The 18,216-nt window shown below is 38.1% G+C and overlaps 2 protein-coding genes across 7 annotated transcripts; both read left to right on the top strand.

Moving 5' to 3' along the window:
* Nucleotides 1-610: 610 nt before the first annotated feature.
* Nucleotides 611-5,342, top strand: LOC307032297 (uncharacterized protein). Its single transcript, XM_079670171.1, has 12 exons — nt 611-756; nt 845-946; nt 1,026-1,128; nt 1,236-1,357; nt 1,508-1,578; nt 1,657-1,782; nt 1,925-2,020; nt 2,141-2,272; nt 2,359-2,487; nt 2,574-2,611; nt 2,989-3,029; nt 3,116-5,342. Exons 2-12 carry the CDS (start codon nt 892-894, stop codon nt 4,681-4,683), a joined length of 2,481 nt encoding a protein of 826 aa, XP_079526297.1. The 5' UTR covers nt 611-756; nt 845-891; the 3' UTR covers nt 4,684-5,342.
* A 2,303-nt stretch (nt 5,343-7,645) lies between these two features.
* Nucleotides 7,646-18,083, top strand: LOC307032295 (uncharacterized protein). 6 transcript variants are annotated; one of them, XM_079670168.1, is made up of 21 exons: nt 7,646-7,966; nt 8,055-8,386; nt 8,466-8,568; nt 8,663-8,778; nt 8,987-9,057; nt 9,136-9,261; nt 9,442-9,534; nt 9,625-9,762; nt 9,849-9,977; nt 10,080-10,117; nt 10,528-10,568; nt 10,653-10,823; nt 11,804-11,851; nt 14,359-14,429; nt 14,508-14,633; nt 14,814-14,909; nt 15,000-15,131; nt 15,213-15,310; nt 15,444-15,481; nt 16,397-16,437; nt 16,522-16,843. In XM_079670168.1, the coding sequence occupies exons 2-21, from the start codon at nt 8,065-8,067 to the stop codon at nt 16,708-16,710; spliced, it is 2,187 nt and encodes a 728-aa protein (XP_079526294.1). In that variant the 5' UTR covers nt 7,646-7,966; nt 8,055-8,064; the 3' UTR covers nt 16,711-16,843. The 6 variants fall into 6 exon arrangements, with proteins under 6 accessions (XP_079526294.1, XP_079526291.1, XP_079526290.1 ...); XM_079670166.1 differs by having other exon boundaries at nt 7,708-7,966; nt 15,213-15,341; nt 16,522-18,083; XM_079670165.1 differs by having other exon boundaries at nt 7,649-7,966; nt 15,003-15,131; nt 15,213-15,481; nt 16,522-18,083.
* The last annotated feature ends 133 nt before the right edge of the window (nt 18,084-18,216 follow it).

The following is an 18,216-nucleotide window of genomic DNA, read 5'->3' as shown; positions in this document are numbered from 1 at the left end:
CTCATAGGTGTTTTGTAATACACAACAATGAATATAAATATTGTAAATGCATCCATGTAGGTGAGAATAAGTACATTTACTCACTGTACTTAAGTACAATTTTGAGGTTTAACAAAATGCATCTCTAAAAATTCAACTAGTGAACTAAATAATTTTACAAAAAGTAAATCAGAACTTTGTTTGTCTACAACAGTAAAAATGTTTCTTGAAGCAACAATACTATATATGAATGTCACATATATAAATATAATTATCTGGGGCCATGTTTCTGCACAATGATTATTTTACTTTTTACACTTTAAGTACATTTAGCAGATACTACTTTTGTAAGATTTTGAATGCAGTACTTTTACTTGCAATGAAGTATTTTGACAATGATGTATTAGTAGCTATACTTTTACTCGAGTAAAGCATATGGATACATCTTTCAGCTCTGCATGTATGGTCTACAAAAAGAAACGTCTCCACCAGCAGCTGAATATACTGCGTTCACGTCCTCCTGTAAAGCAAGGAGAGAAGACAGAGAAGAAAATTGGTTTATGATTTATCTTAAGGTAAAATCACTAAAGGCAAGGGCAACTATATTTTATTTCCTTGCCAGTCATGGGAACCGTGTGTGTTCTCAAAATAAAATTTGTCCGACACTCCCTGAATGCAGCAGGACATTTTTATTAGAAATAGAAAGAGAAAGTGATATTCGAGACACGTCGATGATAAACGGAGGGATGAACATTTTGTCTGCGGGAATGTCTAAAGGTAGGCTAATTATGTTCTGCTTTGTGTTCCTCAATGAAACTGGTGTGTTTGATTCATTGTCAACAATTAATTGTGAAATGATGTGCAGCTGGCAGTGTATGAGTGGACTGATACGATCGTCAAAAACGAATCAACATGGATTTATATAAATCCGGTCGGCAGTTTATCTCCAATATGTGGTCCCCTCCTGGTAAGATATAGGCTATGTGCCGTTTGTTTAGAGACTTACCATTTACATTCATAGCGTAATTTGCATTTTCCTCCAACAGCCATCAAGTACCATGGCTTGGAAAACCAAGGGTCGACATGTTACCTGAACAGTGTGCTGCAGGTGCTTTTTATGACCAAAGACTTCAGAGAAGCTGTGGAAGGGTTTGTTACGAAGTCAACTTCATGCCATCAAATGCATTTCAACAGTATTGAGGGGGTATTCAGTGAACCTTTGTATCTCATCACCACTGTTTTGTAACTTTGTGCAGGTACACCAGTGATAATCCTGACACTGAGCATATTGATCTTCAACTTGAATCCCTGTTTGGTGACTTAAAAAGTTATTCAGCGTACACCCATAATATCACAAAGAAGCTGGGCATAACAAACGGTACAGTATGATACCACACAGAGACACAGAGCCTTAGAGGATATCTATTTGGGAAATTTGATCCATTGTGTAGTATCCATTATCAATGAATATAAGCTTAATTTAATTTGTAAATAAATACTCACTGATTTCTGCTCTTTTCCCCCTCAGTTTATGAACAGCAGGATGCTGCTGAGTACTTTGAGAAGATTTTAGCTAAGACCAGTGATGATGCATCGAAGGTAAATAACTCACCACTGATACTGGAATCTGTACACTACAAGAAAAATACTTCTTTGCAAGTTTTTTTGTGCTTTCAGATTTTTCACGGACAGCTGACACACAAGACCACATGTTCATCATGTGGTACCGAGACTGATGCTGCTGGGCCATTTTGGAATCTTCCTCTTGCATTGGAGGATTCCTACAGTCGAAACTATAGCGTGGTAAGCATCTGACAACCTGCACATTTTAAAGCATTTTTCTGTTATATGCCATCTTCCCTTAGACCACAAAACCATTAAACTGATGAGGAATGATGTCACAGAGCTAACTTCAGACGCAAATGACATGAGTTCTTGTTTTTAGGTGAATGGCATTGAGAAGTATTTCAGAGAATCGTCTCTCAACGGAGAAAACCAGATGTACTGCGAGAAATGTGATGACAAGTCTCATGCCACTACTGTGAGTAATAATAACGACATGTTTTTTTATTTATGTACATTAGATCACATTACAGTGTAAATACAGAGTTCATGGTGTTATAACTGCATTATAACACATGCTGGGGACCTGTTTCTTTAGAAATGTGTAATAAATCATCATCCAGAGGTTTTGATGCTGCTGCTGAAGAGGTTTGAGTTTGACTACTATTCCATGAGATATGTCAAAATCAACTGCACTGTGGACGTTCCCTGCACCCTACAGATACCAGAGGTATGTTTATAGTATATTTTACTTTTTCATCATGACATATTTCATTCCTGACTCTCATGTCTGTCATGTTTTCCACTGGTGATCAGAATCAGCCCTATGAACTGTATGCGATGGTGGATCATTTTGGAGATCTCAGAAGTGGACATTACATTGCCACAATCAAATCTGAGGATGATGGGAGATGTTACAGCTTCAATGATAGCTGCGTCACGCTGGTAAGATCGATCACTTTAGCTCAAGTGTTATCAAGACTTACATTTAGCAGTACAAATACATATAATTTCATGTTTGTTCTCAACAGGCCAACTACCAGCCATTCCAGTTGGACCAGGTTGAGAAGTAAGTTTTAGTCTTTCTTTTCATTGCAATGATTTAGTACATGAACAGTTCCCTTCAGTATAAGTAATGTATTCCACAGCACTGTAACCGTAATGGCTGACCGAGATTATTTTCCATCTTTACTGAATGGTAAAAGAAACGATCAGAAATGAATATAATATACCAATATCAATGTGTATTTTGCAACACCTACAGTACAAATCTATTCATACGGAGACCCTAAATTTACACACCAAGGCATTCCTCTGTTGATATTTACATTGTCTGATTGTCTAAAATGATCAATTAACAACAGAACGACCCTCTATAAAACACAAGCCAATTTTTTTGTTGTATTTAAAAATGACCTATCCTTATCCCCACATTTCTCTGTCTAGATCAGACAGCGCTTATCTTCTGTTTTACAGGAAAAAGAAAGGTAAGATAGCAAACATGTACCTCATGGTTACTGTTGTTCATGTTGCTTGGTACTTAGCCTAATTTTGTTTTATGCTTATTTAACAGTACATGCTGCAGATACTCACGACACCAGAGAGAAGTCTACTCAGAGTCAGGATGGGGTTGAGAAGACAGCAGGAGCAGGTTGTACCAATGCAGTGGATGTTTCCATCGACAACAATCTGGAAACAGGAGTTCGCAACTATGTCAATGACGAGTGTAGACGATCATCTGACCTCTCTAGTTCAGAGGACCGGCCCATTGGAGGTTATAACAGTCCAAACATTCAACAGGAGTGTAATGATGAAAGGAAAGACATGAGGTATCACCTTCAAGATGACGATGCAGAAAAACAGAGAGATGAGGGGGAAATGATAGCTTCAGATGAAGAAGCCATGACAGGTATTGCTGAGGCTGAGAACCAGACCAAAAAGATAGAAATCTTACCCAGAGAAACTGAAGAGAGTGTCGACGACCAGGGCAAGGACAGTGCAAGACCAGATGATGTTAGCCACAGGAAGTCACAGGAGGGTGATGACATACACAACACGTCATGTCGCGACTATAAACAGGGAGTCAGCAACATGCATCCTCAACATGTTGACATGCAAAAAGATGAGGAACAAATGGCCGTGGAAGGTCATGAGGATGGATGGATAAAAGATGATGCACAGTCAGAAAGGAGAGGAATAGATTACCCCAACAGGTTTCCAAAGCATCAGTACCATGAAGAATTATATTATGTTAAACAAGACATGTATAAAGATGAGATGCGCACACAGGAAGTTGAAGGAAAGGATGTCCCCAAACCTGTTATTATAAGGTATTATAATGAAGACAAGGAAAGAAAATCAGGGACAGGAAAGCTCTTGACCAAATATGACCTCTGCTATGGAAGAGTTGGTGATAGTAAACAGAGCAAATCTAAAATAAGCAGGTTGTATCAAAGCCCTGAGCAACAGAGAGAGGAAATGGATGTGAAGGGAGACATGGAGCAAAAGAGAGGGGGTGATAAGCAAGCACAAAGAAGAGAAACATCAGAGAGACACCAACACTCTGGTCAGGATCGAGACGATCATATCTATAGAAGATCAGATGCTGGACAGAGCAGTTCAGAGCATTTTGCACAAACAACACAAACAGATGTTCATGTGACAGAAACACATGATGGAGATAGACTAGAAGGAAGGTTTGATTCAGAGAAAGCACTTCATCTTCACGAGAGAATTCCTGCTGAGGAAATAAGGAAGACCCATGGTGGGGATGAAAAAAGAAGTGAGAGGAGGAACATGATAGACGCTGGAGAAGGAACTTCACCAACACGCGTAGAATATGATCGAGCTCATTCTGAAAGCCTCTCAGGTCCAAAAACAGATGCAAAGGTCACATTGCCAGAGAAAGTAAGCAAATTAAATCTGAAGGATTTACCCTCACCAAAGCCGCAGGGCACCAAAGGCATGTCTGTGGCACAAGAACAAGATGTTGGAATAAAACATGCAAAGAAAATAAAAGGTGTGAATAAAATCAAATTAAGGCGGAGCTCTTCCCCACTGAAGCAAAAGGGAAGCAAGAAAAAGAAACGTACTTCTGGGTGTTTTTCCTTTTTCCGGAAAGGGCGGAAAAATGCAGACTAGACTTCAGAGTCAGATTAAACAAAATGCAGGAAAACTGAAGTTGTTATTTTACAAGAGTGCACGTCGTTGGGGTGCTCCACTTGTCTGTGTTTTTAGTTTTTTTATTGATGCTTATTGATAATCACAATATTGCAGTCTAATCACAAATAGTTAGCAATCAGAAAGTATGGGAAGTGCTTTAATAATGTACATTTTTGTTGAAGTTTCTGTTGTTGTTGAACTTTTTGTTTGTGTGGTGTGGTTTATTTTTCTTGTTTTGGATAATGATAAAACAATTAAATAATAAAGAGGATTGTTTTAGATCAAAGGGCTGATTTAGTTTAAATCTGTAATATAAAATAAACCCAATTAACTAAAGAAAAGTCAAGAAAAGGAAAACCGAGATAATACATATGTTAGGTTTAATTTAAAATGTGTTTTTGTTGCTCTTCTCAATTTCCCCAAATGTACAAATTATGCTTTGACAGAAATATTCATCTTTATTTCAATTTTCTTTTATTGTTCAGCGAAAATGGCAATCAATGTAATATCTAATGTGTTTACAGAAAAGAGATTCTATGAAGAAATACAATTCAAATGTACATTTGTAAATAAATTGTTGCCATTAGTAGGAATTGCTGATGATTTAAACAAATAAAGCATATATATGTGAAAGACAAGCTTGTACATGCACTGTTTTTGTGGAAAGTTACAGGTTGTGATGCTGCAGAGATTCCCAAAAACAAAACAAAAGAAAACGTCAGGAAGGTCAACAGAAGAGGGGTCTATTTAAGCCAACAGACATGCAAAAATATAATACATAGATGATATGATATCGATTCTAAATTACTTTTAAAATGTCTTACCTTTTATGGAAATAATTGTATTTTTATAGTGCCAACATTTTCGTAAAATAAAGCTCTAATTTTGAAGGATTTTTTTTACCGGAAGTAAAGGTCCAAGGAACAGCGTGAACACATGAATAACGACGGATAAACGAGCAAATAATAACCAGTTATTTTTGTTGTTTAGCACCTGGCTGACAATGACACAATGTTGAGTCCAGTTTAATTGTATCTGGTTTATTTTGTAGTTTTACAGAGTTTTGTGTCCGTAACTAGAAAAACGATATTAGCTCAAAGTAATGCGTTCTGTTTGTTCACCTGTTGGGGGCAGTAGCTTGCCTGCTAATATAAGGAAATATAGCATAATCTACACCGATCAGCCATAACATTATGACCACTGACATGATGTGAAGAACAGTGATTATCTTGTTACAATGGCACCTGTCAGTTGGTGGGATATGTTAGGCAGCAAGTGAACACTTTGTCTTCAAAGTTGATGTGTTGGAAACAGGAAAAATGGGCAAGCTTAAGGATGTGAGCGACTTTGACAAGGGCCAAATTGTGATGGCTAGACGAATGGGTCAGAGCATCTCCAAAACTGCAGCTCTTGTGGGGTGTTCCTGGTCTGCAGTGGTCAGTACCTACCAAAAATGGTCCAAGGACCGGCAACAGGGTCAAGGGCGGCCCAGGTTCACTGATGCACGTTGGGAGGGAAGGCTGGCCGTGTGGTCCGATCCAACGGAAGAGCTACTGGAGCTCAAATTGCTGAAACAGTTAATGCTGGTTCTGTTAGAAAGGTGTCAGAACACACAGGGCATGGCAATTTGTTGTGTAGGGTGCCCATGTTGACCTTTGCCCACTGCGGAAAGAGCCAACAATGGGCACGTGAGCATCAGAACTGGACCACGGAGCAATGGAAGAACGTGGCCTGGTCTGATGAATCACATTTTCTTTTAGATCATGTGGATGGCCGGGTGCGTGTACATCGCTTACCTGGGGAAGACATGGCACCAAGATGCACTATGGGAAGAAGGCAAGCTGGCAGAAGCAGTTTGATGCTCTAGGCCCGGGCCTAGGCAATATTCTGCATGGATACCATGATGGTCATGGTATTCCCGTGGACCTCACCACCTTCAAAAAACTCACAAAAACTCACCTCTTCAATCTGGCTTTTCATGTGTGATTGTTTTTGTATTATTTAACTTTAACTTTAACTATATATTTATTTGTTGTTCCTTTCTTCTCTTTTCTTTTTTCTTCACTATTATCTGTAAAGCGTCTTTGAGCACCTGTAAAAGCGCTAACAAATTAAATCTATTATTATTATTATTATTATTATTATTATGGTAATGCGCTACAAATGTAAACTTAAATGTGGCTCATGTTCAGTTAAAAGGGGTTAAAAGCTAATATCTCATGATTTATTTTCACCAAGAGATTAACATTGCATGATTTAATTTTTATTAGAAATGTAAGGCACACAAATGCAAAGGATGGCAAATGTTTTATTTGTGAGATAAGAGCTTAATCTTTTGTTTTCTTTTATAGCTCTTCTTGTTGGTTTCGTTGGAATAACATCAGTTGGAGAGTATGGCCATCATTCACCCGCGATGCTACCCGTATGTTTTTATTATATGAAATTAATTTGAATGCTGTGACTTTGTTGGATATTAAACAACTTTTCCAGTCTTCAAAATCAGATTAAACCAGCCCAAAATACAGCACAGGTACAGAGTATTCATATACGTGCACTCTGGGAAACTTTATTTATTGATGCAGTTATTAATCATTAACTATTATTGGACAATCCATTGTAAGGAAGCAGCCTTCAGTTGCAACATTAAAAATAGTGCATTCAATTACATAATGAGAAATTGCATAGATATTTCACAATATACATGAACAACAGTAAAAATGTTACTTGAAACAACAATGGTATCTATCAATGTTAACTATATATAAATATAATTATCTACACACATTTTTCTGCACAATGATTATTTTAGTGTTTATACTTTAAGTACATTTTGCTAATAATAGTTTTGTACTTTTACCAAAGTAAGATTTCGAGTGCAGGACTTTTAATCGTAATTTATATTTTGAATTAATTTTTTGGTACTTTTACTCGAGTAAAGCATCTGGACACTTCTTCCACCTCTGCATGTATGGTCTACAAAAAGAAACGTCTCCACCAGCAGCTGAATATGCTGCGTTCACGTGCTCCTGTAAAACAAGGAGAGAAAAACAGAGAATAAAATGGTGTTATAACTGCATTATAATACATGTCAGTCATGTGAGCCGTGGGTTCTCAAAATAGCATTTGTCCGACACACCCTGAATGCAGCACGACTACATCTTTATTATAGAAAGAGAAAGTGATTTTTTTACGGAGAGACATCGTAGAGACACATCGATGATAAACGGAGGGATGAACATTTGGTCTGCGGGAATGTCTGAAGGTAGGCTCATTATTTTCTGCTTTGTGTTCCTCAATGAAACAGTTGCGATTGATTCACTGTCAACGATTAATTGTCAAATGATTTGCAGCTGGCAGTGTATGAGTGGACTGGTACGATCGTCAAAAAGGAATCAACATGGATTTATTAAGATATGGTCAAAAAAAGGTCTCCAACATGTTACCCTGAGAGGAGAAAGAGAGAGGAGGACGAGGGGACAGCAGAAGAGGGCAAAGATGCTGCAGCCACTGCTTTCATCAACAGAGATAAAGGAACAGGGATTAAAGACAAAGCCAGAGTTAAGTCTATCAAATCACGGCTATCACCTGACATCTCTAATGTATAGGGAGGAAAGACGAAATGCAATAATAGGAATACCGAGAGACATTCTAGAGCGTGTCTTGACCATGGGGTTCCCTCCTGGTAAGATACAGGCTATGTGCCGTTTGTTTATAGACTTACCATTTACACGCATAGTCTGATTTACAATTTCCTCCAACAGCCATTAAGTACCATGGCTTGGAAAACCAAGGGTCAACATGTTACCTGAACAGTGTGCTGCAGGTGCTTTTTATGACCAAAGACTTCAGAGAAGCTGTGGAAAGGTTTGTTACAAAGTCAACTTCATGCTTTTAAACAGTATTGAGATTACACATTCACTTTTGTATCTCTTCACTGATATTTCTTAACTTTGTGCAGGCTCCCCAGTGAAAATACTAAGCATATTGATCTTCAACTTCAATCCCTGTTTGGTGACTTAAAAAGTCGTACAGCAAAAACCAATGACATCACCAAGAAGCTGGGCATCAAAGACGGTACAGTGTAGTAGAGACACAGAGCCTTTGAAGAAGCCACCTGTGAACCAAACACACAATTTGGGAAATGTGATCAGTTAAGATTTACATGGCAGTCTGCTAAAAGAATAAGCTCCGCTGAGAGAGAACATCAGTCTATATATGGTCCTTTAACCCCTTATTTTTGTCAAAAAGAAATACACACTGCTTTCTGCTCTTCCCCACTTAGTGTATAGACGGCAGGATGCTGCTGAGTACTATGAGAAGAACTTGCGTCTGACCAGTGATGACGCATCAAAGGTAAAGATCATTCATGTTAAAGGGAGTGTGTCTAATGAAAGATATTTGTTTAGCAGTGTCTGCATTTTGGGCTTCCAGATATTCCACGGACAGCTGACACACATGACCAGATGTTCATCCTGCGGTACCAAGACTGGCGCTGATAGGGCTTTTTGGCATCTCCCTCTTGCATTGGAGGATTCCTACCTTCAGATCTTTTGTGTGGTAAGGATCGGACAACCTGCAAACTTTAAAGCACTTTTCTATTGCCAGGAATGAATTTAATATGATATTTTCCATCAGATTGTTTTTGGATATATCAAAAACTGTAAACCCATTAAGCTGATAAGGAATTCTGTAACAGAGCTGGTTTCAGACGCAAATGACACGAGTGCTTGTTATTAGGTGAAAGGCATTAAGGAGTTTTTCAGAGCTTCACATTCAAACGGAGAAAACCAGATATACTGCAACGGGTGTGATGCCTGGTCTTATGCCACTGTGAGTAATGTGTACATGAACTCACATTACATTACACTGGGTTATAGCAACATGATAATACATGCTGGGGACCTGTTGGTTTTCTTCCAGAAATGTGTAATAAAGCATCATCCGGAGGTTTTGACACTGCTGCTGAAGAGGTTTGAGTTAGACCACTTTTCCGATAGCTATGTCAAAAAATGCTGCAATGTGAAAGTTCCCTGGAGCCTCAGCCTACAGATACCAGAGGTATGTTTATAGTCTATTTTCCTATTTCATCATGACATATTTAATTCCTGAGTCTCATGTCTGCCATGTTTTCCACTGGTGATCAGAATCAGACTTATAGACTGTATGCGATGGTGGAACATTCTGGAGATCTCAGTAGTGGACAGTACATTGCCACAATCAAATCTGAGGATGATGGGAGATGGTACAGCTTCGATGATAAGAGGGTCAGGCTGGTAAGAGCGATCACTTCAACTTCAATGATGTCAAGACTTACATATAACGGTCTGAAAAACCTAATTCATCATTTTATGTTTGGTTCTTGTTTTTATCAACAGATTTTACCCCAGCCATTCGAGGAGAGTTCAGTTGTGAAGTACGTTGTTTTTTTTGCCACAAGTTGATGCAAAAAAACACTCCTTAAGTGTTAACTGCTGATTTTTTCTCCCACTCTCAAACCCAATTAATCATATTTCCACCCTGACTGATGGGTAAGAACAACAAAAGCAATATAACTTACGAATATCAAGTGTATCTCCCAATATCTAAAGATATATCCACGCACAGACATTTATCCATACCGACATGCATGCACCAATGCACTCCTCTATATATTTTAATATTTGTATGTATATATTTTCAGTATCTACTAAAAAAAGAAACCTAAAATAAAAATGTTTTTTGCACAACAGAAAGCCCCTGTGTAAAACACAAGCTATACATTTGCATATGCTTACTTTTTTATTTGATATTGACCTGACTTTTCTTCCACATTCCTCTCACTAGTTCCAGCAGCGCTTATCTTCTGTTTTACAGAAAAAAGAAAGGTAAGATGGCAAACATGTTCATTATGCTCACTGATGTGCACTGTTCACATTTATTACCTAAACTAATTTACACTTTTCTTCCAGTGCCTGCTGCAGGTACTCAGGTCTTCAGAGAGGAGTCTACTCCTGGAGGCTCTCCACTCTCTACCTGGGAGACCCAGGACCAGAGGCCAGCTGGGAGGAGACATGCAGGAATAAGAACATTTAGAGACACTTCGCCTGAAGAGAGTGTCTCCAACATGTGGTCCCCTGCTGGTAAGATATATACTTACCATTTACACGCATAGTCTGATTTACAATTTCCTCCAACAGCCATTAAGTACAATGGCTTGGTAAACCAAGGGTCAACATGTTACCTGAACAGTGTGCTGCAGGTGCTTTTTATGACCAAAGACTTCAGAGAATCTGTGGAAAGTTTTGTTACAAAGTCCAATTTAATGCCATTTATTACATGGTTTAGTTGAATACTCAATACTGATTGGTCAATTCAGAACATGTGACACGTTGTTAATCCAGTAGTGAACGCGCACATGACTAATGAGGGCACGAGATAAGTTTGTGCACGAGATGGAAGGCTGACAGGCAGTTAGGCCATCTAGTTAACTGAGACCAGCAAATGGGAATATTTTCTACAGAATTTGCAGGTTAACATTTCTCCTCAAACTGCACCCTTCACATTAACGACACTGTCTTGACACTGAATTTTGATGTAGGGTTACAAGAAAAAGTGTGAATAATGGTGCAATGGGCATTTAAGGCTGTGTGATATGGACATAATCACATTTCCCAATATTTCTGGTCAAATATATTCCACCAAAATTGTAGGGTTGATTATTGGTGCTTTCACAAAGGCACTTAAGGGAAATTACGTTATCCAAAATGTAATGTAGTGTAGTCTGACATCATGATTTCACTATGATAACCATATATGGCCCAGCCCCAATTCATTCACTTGAGATAGGAATGACCTTGGACACAAGCTGGTGTGTTGTAGCATCGACTTAGGAAGCTGAACAGTATTGAGAGACGTGGAGTAACACCTTGTTGCTTTTAATCTTTTTATTTTGTTGAATATAGAATAACATCTTATTGTTTTAGGTCTTCTATTAAACTGGCAACCAATGACAGTGCATGTATCATTGACACATTCAATGACCGTATTTTGCTATGTTGCTGTGTGCACTAAACCTGTCCATCATTAAGCATCATTGTAATTTTCCCTCAATTTGTTTCAGCTGCGAGACCCTCAGCTGGAGAGACAGCTCAATACACCATGGTAGACGGTGGGTGCACTCTTGATTTTGGTTTGTGGTCCCAGTGGATCAGTCACTTATCAGATTTTACTAGGAACCCAGACTCTGACTATAAAACATACATGCTAATTTACTTCATGATGAATATTTAGAAAAGGCTTTACATGTTCTAAATAAAGTCTAGGCTATAGACCAATGTAAGAAACCCATAAGTGCTGCATTGTTTTTAAAGAAATAATCTGACACTTTGGGGAAATATTATTTCTTGGTTCTTTCTTTGCCTTATACGAAAAGAAAGATACAATTATGATGTTGAGACATTTCAACCTTTTTTTCTCAATCAATATTTGCATGTCCCATCATCAAAGCAGCAGATGTGAGAGGTTTATTTAATTGCATTTGGAGAAAACAAATGTGTAATTGTTAGAAGAAGACCTTATTATTTCAGATGTGCTTCGATGGCGAAATGATCAAAACACTATTCCCAAAAATAATTAACAATTTCTCTAAAACACAGAATATGCATCAGGGTTGTGTAGTTATCCCAAATTATTCAACCAACCTTCCACGGACCCACATGCAGTTAAACTAATGCAATACACATACATTGAAAATAAGGAAGTCACTGTTATAGAAAATAATATATTTGTTTAGAAATGTATCAAGTTGGCTTCATGGTATCATCAACACTTTACTCATTATTCCCTCCTTCCTCAGGTAAGCACTTTGTGGATAAACATAGAACCGAGCTGATCAAGAGAGTACACTGCGTTGAAGACATTTTGGATGAGCTCCTTCAGGAAGAAGTCATGACACAATCGAGTTATTGTGAAATCATGGTAATCCCAACCTCTCAGAAGAAGATGAGGGAACTCTTCAGTGGTCCCCTGAATGCAGCAGGGCCTCGTGGCAAAGAAGTCTTCTACAGAATCCTTGAGAAACAGGAGAAATATCTCATTGATGAGCTAAAGGGAAAGAAGTGAATGTTGTAGAGAAATCATTTTTTAGACTAACTGTACATTGCGCCTCAAGAAAGAAAAATGACTGAAACGATTACAATGGGGAAATGGTCATGTAAATGTCTCTGTAGGGGGTTCTATAAAATATAGCTTTTGCACCTTCATGTTTAATCATAGCTCTTGCCCTTTTTTACACTTGGACCAGTAATATTTGTTTTTTTTTTCCTGTAAGGTTAAAACCAGATTCAGCAAAAAAAGTCATTCATGTAATGTAATGATGTAAGAAATGATTTTGCATTCTCACCTGACATGTAATGTTTTAATCCAGCAAATCCCAGATGGATTGAGTCTGCTGTCAACCTATTTTTTATAAATTAAAGGATGCTTGACCTAAATGATTATCCTAAGGTTTTGCATACAGATTTTATCTTACATTTTTGTCTTATGTGCTAAACGATTCTATTGTTGTTTTTGCCCTTATAATAATGATAATATGTTTACTTTTGGAGGCCAATATTTTCTATTTCGAAATACATTTTCAATAAACTCTTATAAATATTATACATGTCGAGTGAATAGAGAGTTTGAAAAGTTGAAGCAGACATAATGAAGCTAACAGATTTAGGAAAGGCGCTTTCCTCCTAGATTTTTTTTTTTTTTACATTATTCTTATCATTTATTAAACTCTGATTGTTCAGAGGGATACTGGAAGAAGGTAGTATTCTTTTGACGTTATACACAAACGTTGCTTTATTAACCAACCTCCATTTTTATGAACTAATTGTTTAGCCTTACCTACTTGTATGTTTGGATGAAGCGAGGCAGGACTTTACTTAGTGATGAAAGTACAGTTTATACATGTAAAGGGGAACTGCAGAAATGTTTAGATATCCAGTCTGTTTAGGAGTCTTGTAAAGTAGCTGCCGCATGAGTAAGAAAAGTTATATAAAGCCTTTTGTAGCTCTAGAGGGAGCTGTCTGATAGATAATGCCTGTTGGAGTTCAATACTACACATTTGGAAATGTAATGTCATTGTGTTATTTTCTGATTTCAGTTGTAAATTCACGTGTGGGATATATAGGTCATGAAATACTTTTTTAAGGATTCATATTGAAGTGTGTTGATCCCCTCTGAAGTGATGCTGTATTACACTCCAGTTACCACATGGGGCTCTAAACCCGTCCCTCCAGCCTAACCACTGCACCCCTAGTTATATAAGCAAAAGTGCAGCTATGTAATGCCTCTGTAAAATACTCTTGAGCTTTTTATTTTTATTATTATATTTTTGAACTATTTTTTTTTAATGCTACCATTTTATTTCCAATATATCGTATCTGCTCTATTATTTCTGTTATTTGTTTTAATGGGCAAATGGGATTTATCTATCTTTTATCTATCTATGTCACTTTGTTTTTAAAAGTGCTATATATCAAGTTGATATTATGTATTTGCTGGTTCAAGTCAGTCTGCTAAAAGAATAAGCTCCGCTGAGAGAGAATATCAGTCTATATATGGTCCTTTAACCCCTTATTTTTGTCAAAAAGAAATACACACTGCTTTCTGCTCTTCCCCACTTAGTGAGTAGACAGCAGGATGCTGCTGAGTACTATGAGAAGATCTTGCGTCTGACCAGTGATGACGCATCAAAGGTAAAGATCATTCATGTTAAAGGGAGTGTGTCTAATGAAAGATATTTGTTTAGCAGTGTCTGCATTTTTGACTTTCAGATATTCCACGGACAGCTGACACACAAGACCAGATGTTCATCCTGTGGTACCAAGACTGATGCTGATAGGGCTTTTTTGCATCTCCCTCTTGCATTGGAGGATTCCTACAGTCAGAACTATAGCGTGGTAAGAATCTGACAACCTGCAAACTTTAAAGCACTTTTCTATTGCCAGGAATTAACCTAATATGCTATTTTCCATCAGATTGTTTTGTGATATATCAAAAACTGTAAACCCATTAAGCTGATAAGGAATTCTGTCACAGAGCTGATTTCAGAAACAAATGACACGAGTGCTTGTTATTAGGAGAAAGGCATTGAGGAGTTTTTCAGAGCTTCACATTCAAACGGAGAAAACCAGATATACTGCGACGGGTGTAGAGCCAAGTCTGATGCCACTACTGTGAGTAATGTGTACATGAACTCACATTACATTACACTGGGTTATAGCAACATGATAATACATGCTGGGGACCTGTTTATTTTCTTCCAGAAGCATGTAATAAAGCATCATCCGGAGGTTTTGACACTGCTGCTGAAGAGGTTTGAGTTTGACCACTATTACAATAGATATGTAAAGGTCAACTGCACTGTGGACGTTCCCTTCACCCTACAGATACCAGAGGTATGTTTACACTATATTTAAATATTTTGTGACACATATATTTTGTATTCCTGATGTGATACGTTTTCCACTGGTGATCAGAATCAGCCCTATGAACTGTATGCGATGGTGGAACATTCTGGAGATTTCAGAAGTGGACATTACATTGCCACAATCAAATCTGAGGATGATGGGAGATGGTACAGCTTCAATGATAAGAATGTCACATTGGTCAGAGCGATCACTTTAACTCAAGTGTTATCAAGACTTGCATATAATGATCTGAAACACCAAATTCATCATTTTATGTTTGTTTATTGTTTTTATCAACAGCTTGACTCCCAGCCATTCCAGTCGGATAAAGTTGAGAAGTACGTTAGATTTTTGCTCCCACTTTCAAACCCAATTTGTTCTATTTCCACCCTTACTGATGGGTGAAAACTATAAAAAAGCAATTCAATTTACGAATATCAAGTGTCTCTCCAAATATCTACAGATATGTCCACGCACAGACATTTATCCATACAGACATGCATGCACCAATGCACTCCTTTTATAAACATCGCACAAAAAGTAAGAATGTGTGTTTGGTAGAAGATTTCTATGTTGCTTCTTGGGAATAAATCTTACACCGTTGGAAAGCCTGTTTATTTACCTTTCGCAACATTTGTGAGGGACATGCATTTGTGGGATGAGCAGCAGAGCTGAGTATGTGGGTTGCGGCCATGAAAAATGTGACAAGTCTTCTCTGCCAATGCCAACAGCTTTTTATTGCTGATGAATCTTGCTTGGTGGATTGGATGATTGAAGTGAAATAAAACAAAAAATATTGGCAATTTAACAATTTATTAATTCAAGGGCAGTCATGGCAGGCCTCCTGGCTGCCCTATCAGACCGGAGATTGGCTGCATGCAATCTGTTCTGGATTGTCTGGGCAGAGAGCCGTCAAGATTTGCAAACCTCGACTGCAAATCTGTAGAAGACTGCCTACGGTTCCCAAGTGCTGACAGGATGAGGAAAGTGTCTCCTTGGGACGCCCGCTTCGCGGCCTGTCACTGCCTTCAGTTTGCAATAATCTACCTGACACACATTTCCTTACTTTTTGTGCTTAGTTCATATTTTATTTTATATATATATATATTTTTTCAGTATCTGCCTAAAAATAGTACCTCAAATAAACACATTTTTAACAGAAAGCCCCTGTATAAAACACAAGCCTTACATTTGCATACACATACATTTTAATTTGAAAATGACCATACTTTCTTCCACATTCCTCTCTCTAGATCCAGCAGCGCTTATCTTCTGTTTTACAGAAAAGAGAAAGGTAAGATGGCAAACATGTTCATTATGCTCACTGATGTGCAGTGTTCACATTTCTTACCTAAACTAATTCAAACTTTTCTTCCAGTGCCTGCTGCAGGTACTCAGGACCAGAGTCCAGCTGAGAGGAGAGAGAGAGAGGAGGCCGAGGGGACACCAGAAGAGGGCAAAGACGCTGCAGCCACTGCTTTCATCAACAGAGATGAAGGAAGGATTAAAGACAAAGCCGGAGTTACGTCTAGAAAACCAGGCCTATCACCTGACATCTCTAATGTAGAGTCTAAGGAGGGTCAACAGAAAATGTGGCAAGCTTATGGCGCTGATGTGGAGCAACAGGGAGATGGGTCGAGGAGAGAACAAGATGTTGAGGTAGATAAGGAAGTAAACACTGATCCATCCCCTCTGATAGAGGATAGAAGAGTTGATGGTCGAAAACAGAACATGTCAAAAGACCGTCAGGGGGTTGAAGCTAGAAGGAGAAGCAGAGATAGGAGACAACCGAGAGAGGATAGGAGGGATATAGAGGGAGCCAAGGAACAAAAGAGAGCAGATGACAAACATGCACAAAGGACAGAAACATCTATGACAGAGGATCAGGACAGGAGAGGGTTGGATGGTGTTAGACAGCAGAAAACAAGTGTTCCACATGTAACACCTGAAGATGTTGATGAGGAAAGGCCAGCCAAAGAGCAGGAACGTAAACCTTTTCCAAACAGAGGGGACTCTTCTCGTAAACAGTTCATTGTGAAAACAGTTGGTGAAGAAACTAGAAAAACCTGCTTTGGTACACAAAGAAGTATTGAGACGAAGATCATTGGAATAAAGACCAGGGGGAAACCCGCACAACAGGAGCGCTTGTCAGAGTGTTTTTCCGATATGAAGCTGAGTGAGCCACAGAAACCAGGGACCAAGAGACACAAAGTGAATGTGCCAACCAGTGCAATCGATTCAAATGCAGAAAGAAAGCCAAAAGTCTCTGACACACAAGAGCAGGCTGCTGAAAATCAACATGCAATGAAAGAAATAGGTGAGGAAGAGATTAAAAGTAGAGGCCATCATGCCCTAAAGGAGAAAAACAGAAATGGAAAAAAAAAGAAAATAACTAAGCAGATTTTTAAACTGTGGAAACATGCAGACCAGACTTCAGAGTCGGATTGAGACTAAATGCTTTGTTCATTTGTTGTTCAGTTTGATTAAGTGCAACAGATTATAACAGAAACAAGCAGAAGGGAAATTAATAGAGATGTAAAGGCACTATTTCACAGTGTATTCGAATCTCACTGAGACTCAAAGATCATATGTGTTCTTTTACTACAACTCTCTGTCCTATAGGTTTTGTTTTGAATGTGTTTACTTCTTCAGAGATTTATGAATAGATGGCACTAAGTGTAAAATCTATGAAAACAATATTCTAATATATTTCTCATAAATATAAATCCATGTATCTTTAGTGTTTTATTTGTGTTTGTTTTCCTATTTTACTAAGTACTCTACTATCTTAAATCAATAACGTCTTTAGCCGACTAGTTGTAAACTATTGCTGCAATGCCCTCTGACAAATGTCTTAGATGCTTTTTTCAACCAAACTTTTGTAGTCCTTTGTGACATTTGTAGGAATTGCTGATGATTTTAACAAATAAAAGAGATATGTGAAAGACATCATGCTTGTACATGCACTATTTTTGTGGAAAGTTACAGGTTGTGATGCTGCAGAGATTCCCTCATATTGTCCCATAATCATACAACATTTACTAAAATCATAGAAGACGTTGTGGTTTGACAG

This window comes from Notothenia rossii, assembly GCF_949606895.1.
Source record: "Notothenia rossii genome assembly, chromosome: 3".
In the NCBI taxonomy this organism is placed as follows: domain Eukaryota; kingdom Metazoa; phylum Chordata; class Actinopteri; order Perciformes; family Nototheniidae; genus Notothenia; species Notothenia rossii.
The sequence above is the reverse complement of the archived record's forward strand: the minus strand, read 5'-3'. Positions and strand labels throughout refer to the sequence as shown.

What these genes read in the sequence shown, in the direction of transcription:
- LOC307032297 (XM_079670171.1), top strand. Translation starts at nt 892, where the DNA reads ATGGATTTATATAAATCCGGTCGGCAGTTTATCTCCAATATGTGGTCC. An exon ending in ACAAGTCTCATGCCACTACT is followed by an intron (nt 2,021 to 2,140) that starts GTGAGTAATAAT and finishes CTGTTTCTTTAG; the next exon opens with AAATGTGTAATAAATCATCA. An exon ending in ATGATAGCTGCGTCACGCTG is followed by an intron (nt 2,488 to 2,573) that starts GTAAGATCGATC and finishes TGTTCTCAACAG; the next exon opens with GCCAACTACCAGCCATTCCA.
- LOC307032295 (XM_079670164.1), top strand. Translation starts at nt 8,065, where the DNA reads ATGAGTGGACTGGTACGATCGTCAAAAAGGAATCAACATGGATTTATT. An exon ending in TTCAGAGAAGCTGTGGAAAG is followed by an intron (nt 8,569 to 8,662) that starts GTTTGTTACAAA and finishes AACTTTGTGCAG; the next exon opens with GCTCCCCAGTGAAAATACTA. An exon ending in CAGTCGGATAAAGTTGAGAA is followed by an intron (nt 15,482 to 16,396) that starts GTACGTTAGATT and finishes TCCTCTCTCTAG; the next exon opens with ATCCAGCAGCGCTTATCTTC.